Source organism: Neltuma alba, unplaced genomic scaffold (genome assembly GCF_004799145.2).
Source record: "Neltuma alba isolate B1F8T4 unplaced genomic scaffold, ASM479914v2 tig00012103_pilon, whole genome shotgun sequence".
Classification (NCBI taxonomy): domain Eukaryota; kingdom Viridiplantae; phylum Streptophyta; class Magnoliopsida; order Fabales; family Fabaceae; genus Neltuma; species Neltuma alba.
The window spans coordinates 99179-105823 of NW_021636657.1; the positions used below are offsets into that span (position 1 = coordinate 99179).

At 36.8% G+C, this 6645-nt stretch overlaps 1 protein-coding gene across 1 annotated transcript; it reads right to left on the bottom strand.

The window, feature by feature from the left end:
• Positions 1-412: 412 nt before the first annotated feature.
• LOC114722704 (SCARECROW-LIKE protein 7-like) lies at positions 413-2998 on the bottom strand. Its single transcript, XM_028908797.1, is given in 4 exon segments — positions 413-1214; positions 1217-1309; positions 1312-2784; positions 2942-2998. Coding segments are annotated over 3 exon segments (1869 nt in total). The 5' UTR covers positions 2756-2784; positions 2942-2998; the 3' UTR covers positions 413-882.
• Between the last annotated feature and the right edge of the window lie 3647 nt (positions 2999-6645).

Consider the following 6645-nt stretch of genomic DNA (forward strand, 5'->3'; position numbering starts at 1 on the left):
CGTGAGTCACAGACTCACTCTAAGGTAAAAAACTTGTCCAGCAGTTTACTACTCTGGCGCATCTGACCAAGGATTCTGCATCACCAAACAATTTGCAGGGAAAACGGCATAATATATGTCATCAAATCAAATCAAATCAAAGACTTAAATAGTTCAAGGGTATTAATCATGTGTTAAACTTCAAACACAAAAAACATTGGCACTCTTTTGATTAAGAATTCAATTCAATTGGACTTGATGAATATGGAAGTAATGATCGGAGTAAAGGGAAAGAACCGATATTGCAGATTGATTTGGAACTCTGGGGAAGATACATATTACAGAACTCAGAGCTTGACCATGATCCTACTCAAAAAACTTCAAATGATTTGAAGGGACTATAAATAAATTTCAGTATAGAACAATTCCTGTCTGAGTCAGAAAGTAAAGATGAACATCCTTTGACATTTAAAGACCAAATTAAATCCATACAACAAATTCAGATTTACAGAGTTACAGACACCAATGGGAGAGAAAACTTCTTTCCTCCCATTTCTTCATTTCCATTCCCTTGTCCACTAATTTGTCTAGTCAAGTCATAAAACCTAGGAACACTAGAACATGAAATGAAAAGACTAAAAAAGCAAAATCAATCGCAAAGAAGAGAAGAGAAAGGCGTGGAACTAAGATCAAGCTGCAGAAAGCACACCATATGGCTAATCTTCCTCCTATAAATCCTCAAGAGGGCTTGTATTGCTGTTCCAATAACATCAATCTGTGTATAGCTTAACTAGGGACCAAGCATGATCATCAATGGCATATAGACAATTGGTTGTTCCACGCTAGAGAAAAAAGCACCAGGTGGAAACCCATTTCCAATCGAAGCAAATAAGCAATAACCCTTTAATGCCAAGAAGAAACAGTCAGGAGAGGGACCTCATTCCAAGCCAGAGTCAAAAACCCCGGATCGGATTCCACCAATGTATACAGAGGACTGTTGTAATTCCATAGAAGAATCTGAGCCTGACTATTTGCATAATGGCTGAGGTTTACAGATTCAAAACCAGCACTTTCCATCAAAACCCTCCACTGCTCTCTATCTTCCATGTGTTCTCTTACATTCCCCTGCGACCTTGATCCAACCACGCTAGCGATTCTACGGCCGAGTAGAAGTCTCTCGACCCGCAGCCTATCAGGCGAGTCTCGCGGCAAATTTGGCTCCAAAGACTCGAAAAGGCTGTGAAGTACCTTAACGCAGTCTTGAACCGGTTCAGGAATCCAACCCTGCTCAAGCTAGCTTCATACTCTCCAAGAGTAACAATTCTAGGTTCAACGATTTAGCCAATCGAAGTGCAGTCTCCACCGCGACGTTACTCTCATCCAGCAGATTATACAATTGAAGCATGAAGTTCACAGCCAAGACCTCATCAGGATCAGTAGCGAAGCTGGATTGGTTCAGCTCATGAATTGGAGTCAGAATAGGTTCGAACTCGAAGTTCAAATCCAGAAGCTTCGCGAACTCAGAGAGACGATTCCCTGTGGCAAGCAAAGAAGCACGAGGAGATGTTCCCAGAGACATGGCAGGTATTCCAGAAATGCGAATGCTTGCAGGCTTCCCTGAAGATCGAGTAGCGAATGCTTGTAACAGAGCCGCCCATTGAACACCTTGAACAATCCCAAAATCCACTATGTGAATCTTTGTGGCTCCTTCAGTAGCTTCCAATATAGCTTGATTGGCTGTTAGATGAGCAAACTTCGAGTAAGGACACGCATCGTTCAAGGCTTTATACGAGAGTGTTAACTCTTCCTCTGAAGTGGCACAACCAGGAGTCTCCACCATTTCCGGTTTTATTTTGCTGCGTAAAGCTTCGCAGAAGAAGAAGGCGACTCTCTGAGTAGGATCTCCGTGCTGCGACGCCGTTTTGCTGAGCTGAACCAGAGATTCTTCTACCCGATCTGGTTCGGTCTCGACCAGGCCAGCACAGTCTATAAGTGCTTTCAGAAGTGGATGTGTGGACTCACTGGTTTCTGCGACGCTCGACGAAACGCCGTTGCCACTGTCGTTTCGGCGCACGGCGGGCTCCACCGGTGGCGGCAAAGCTGGTGCTGATTTGGTAGTAGCAGCCGGTTCTTTAACTACGGTCGGTGGAGATGGCGGTGGGGGAGAGGTCCACGTGGAAGGCTCCGACGAGAAAATGACCCGATTGAGGTCCGACGGAGGCGAGAGCCGGGTAGGGCAGGTGGCGAAGGGGTTCGAGGCGTAAAGACCAAAATCGGCATTGTTCTGCCACGCGTCGCACGCAGAAGGCAGATTGGAACTATCCGTTGAGTCACCAGTACCACCAGCACCGCCCATCAAGCTATCCATCCACTCGTCGGAATCAAACTCACCGGCAGCGCCGCACGCGCCGCCGCCAGCATCAGCAGCGAAATCAGAAAATCTAAACCCAGTAGAGTGATGGGGATCCAGATGAGGAAACTGAAAACCGGACTCAGAGGCGTCAGGGCCAGACCCAACCTGAAAGGGGTCGGAGAAATCAGCTCCGGCGAGGCCAAAACCCAGAGGAGGAGTGTTCGTCCATGGATGAAGAGCGATTGAATGAATACCCAGAAGTTGCTGTTGCTGCTGACTCTGCTGCTGATGATGATGGTGGTGGTGGTGATTATGGCTCTGATGCTGATTCTGCTGCTGTTGCTGCTCTTGTTGCTCCTTTTGCTTGATGACTTGTTGAGCAATCGCCATGAGATTGCCACTGTCAGCACACATGTAGGCCATCTGTGAGGCCAAATCTGAAGAAGCGAAATCTGCAATCACATTCACACAGAAAGGGAAGAGAAGAGAGTGAGAAGGGATTTATATGCGAGTGTGTGCGCGCGAGAGAGAGAGAGAGAGAGAGAGATGATGAGTAAGTCGAGAGATGTTGAGTGAGTGATAGATGATAGAGTAGGGCAGAGTAGGTACCTTGGGCTAGGGGATGAGAGAGAAATGAGGGAAGATTGGAGGGGAGAGAGAGTGAGGAGCGAGTAGTGAACAGAGGAGAGAACGGCGAGCTGGTTAAAGCAGCTTTGGAGAGACACTTGCCGTTGGTCCCACTTTTTTTTTCTCTCGTTCAAATATTTGATATGCCTCTCACTTTTTCCTATTTTTTTAATTTGAAAAATTTTATTTATTATTTTAAAATAGAAAAATTAGGCAAAAAATTTTAGATTAGAAAATAAACATATCTCATTGTTAAAAATAGATTCAATAAAGTATAAGATTTTAATTCTTTTTATCTCTCATCTTTATTTTTTAAAATAATTCTTGTAATTGTAATACTTACATATATTAAAATTTTCATCAAATGATAATTCTCATTAATACATATTATTAGTAAAAGTATTGTATAAAAAATAACACATATTTATTATAAATAAATAATTTAATAAACCTTTTTAATATAATTAAATTAGATAACTAGTTCCTATATTTATAATAGTAAGCAGCACAACTCATATTCAACTTGTACAACTCTTCAACAACTGTTTGCAACCTTTCTTTCATTTCATATATAGAAAAAAATGCATTGCATAAAAATTGAAAGCATGAGCCCATATGATTAACAACTACTGCTGCAGTATTACTCATATGATTAACGATTAGTACACTTATTAAGGATTTGTTTGGGCCTATTTGTAATAAGTATTTATAAGTACTTTCAGTTAAATTGAGATAAAATTTTTCTTGCATACTTACCTCATATTTTATAAATTATGATTATACTGTTTTTCCGAAAGATCTCATCACCATTACAAATGAGTCCTAAGCCATGTCAAAATCACCCATATGCCTGCCACTTTTGTTTTTTTTTTGCTTGCCTGAAAACCAAAGAGGCCTCCGAGGATTAATTACCTACCTTGGTTCAATTTAAAAGGATAAAACTCCCATCATCAATAATCTACTAGATCATGTAAATGAAACTCAATTTTCTTTAAAACAAGATTGAATGTTTAAATCCTGTCCATTAAAAAATTTACACTGAGAGAGTTACTTTCAATTAAATATAGGAATATTCAAATTTGATTTCATAATTAAAAAAATTTACTCCAATACTAACAATGATCAATGAGATGGATTTAAGGTTTTTTTTTTTAACAAAATAGTCCAGTTATATTATATTTTGTCTTGTAAATGAGTTTGTGAGTAGGAGTCACATGTGTATTAGACTAGATCACGCGTCTATTAAAATAAAAATTACAATATTTTATAATTTTATATGGGTTAAAGTGCACCCAACACTCTAAACTATTTTTTCAGGTGCACCCAATATTCTAAAATAATTTTTGGTGCATTCAATGCTTCAAACTAATTAAAACAGTGTATCCATATCCCAGGTTAACAGAAAAGTTAAGTTTGGCCATTACTTTGCCGACTCAGCCAAAGGTTGACCAAAAAAATCCTACGTTGCAGATACGCAGGCGTCTGATGTGTATTATTTTGACAGGTTAAGGTGCGCTCAGTGTCCTAAAATCAATTTTTGGTGCATCCAAACGGTGCGTCCATATCCCATCGAAACAACGTGCCCAAGTTGATGAGGAGTAGGACCAGAAAATATATCAGAAGGAAGAAACTTTGATCAGAGTCTTATGGGAGGAATTGATGAAATTTTTTCGGCATCTTAGGCTTTATTTCTTCACTTTGTAATAATATTTTAGGAAAACTATATTGGAAGTACCTATACTTTTTTTCAATTTTCAATTTGGTACCTATGTGTTTTTTGTTCTTAACTAAATCTTTATTTTTCCTCTATTAACATCATTAATCCTTAATTAGAGACTAAAAATATCAATAGAACAAAGTTATAAGAGCTAACGTTGTTAAAAAGATAAAATTAAATGTTTAATTAAAAGGAAAAAAACACATAGGTAACAAATTAAAAATTTAGAGAAAGTATAGGTACCTTCAATATGGTTTTTCCTAATATTTTTGGCATGTACATAACCTCCTTTTCATATCACTCTGATTCTAGTCTACTTGAGCTAGCACACTCTGTTTTTGGCAAGTTTCATATTTATCATATTTCCATGATCCATGATATATATATATATATAATTATGGCAATTAGTTTTCCTCTAAGATATGAATGCATCAAATCTTGCTTATCTATAACAAAAGACAAAGAAGTGGCAGTGCTAATGAAAGTGGGCATAGGAGTTCACTGAAAAAATTGCCATGGGTACAATGCTGAATGCCAATCCTCACTATACTCAGTCTTGGCGTAATCAAACTTATAACAGCATAGAAGCAATGTGTCCATGTTGATGAGGAGTAGGACCAGTCGAAGAGGCAGTCCTTCTTTGCTCCTTTTAGGTGTCACCAAACTCATCATGGTTGGCTTTAACAGATGAGAGAGAAAGGTTAGAGGGAGAGATACAAAGTTGGGGGAGTGGAGAGAGAGCGCATTGCCATATCATCCTCTACCATGATCTGCCATTGTTGGTTGATAGTGTTTGCAACATTAGTAACGGAAGGATTTGTAAATTTAACAAAATTAACCATAAGGATTCAATAAAAAAAAACTATAAGGACTTAATTCAAAATCTGATCAAACTATAAGGACTTGCAAATATATTTTTCCTAAATAAAATGAGTTAATACTATTTTTAGTTCCTAAAAATTAATTTCATTTAAAACCAAAGCTTTTTGTCCCTATAACGTGCCTTCATTTTGATTTTAATTCCTTAAATTTCAAATTAATAATTTTAATTTCTAAAATTTGATTTCATTATGTCCTTCTTAAGATTTTTTATCCTCATAATAATGACCTAAACTATAATAAGATTAAATTTTAGAAAACAAAACTACTTATTTTAAATTTAGGAAATCAAAGCGAAAATAAAATAAAATTTAAAGGAATAAAACCATCAGCTTCAAATATTAAGAATTAAAATGAAATGATATCAAATTTTATAGACATTAAGCTGAATAAAAATAGAAAAAATAACATAAAAATAATACTTAAATTTAAAAATTCGCATTTGAACATACATGACTAAATGGTGATTTTGAAATTTACTGAAAAAGACCACATTTTTTTATGAATATTTTTTATCATTTCTTCATAAAAGCATTTTTTTAATAATTTTTAATAAAAATTTTGACAAAATGTGTTTGCAAAAGAAAGGAAAAGTAGGACCCAGACACGTCAGTATACGGCGCTCTGAAGAGTTGAAGCCGTGGTCTTAGTGACGTCATTGATTGTTCACTTTTTTAGGTTGAACGCGCCGCCTTCTCCGTGGCCCTTTTTAGGGGTTGCTTGAGAAAACCAAAACCACGGTTTCAGAATCACTTTTCCGCAAAACGAGGTAACCTCCTCCACATATTTACTTCGTAATCCGTAAAAGCACTTCTGAAACCATGGTTTGGTTTCTATCCAAACACCCCTTTAATCAGCTTTTTAGGTTTTATTTTTTAAGATAATTTTTATAATAATAATAGTTTTGATAATATAATTGACAAAAAAAATATTTTAGAAAAAATAATACCTATTTATTATAAATAGCTAACGTAAATAGTTTTTTTAATCTATTCAAATTCGTTAACTAATTCTTATACTACCTTCGGTTCTAAATATAAGAACTAGTTGACTTTTTTGAGTAGATTAAAAAAATAAGTTCAGTTAGTTA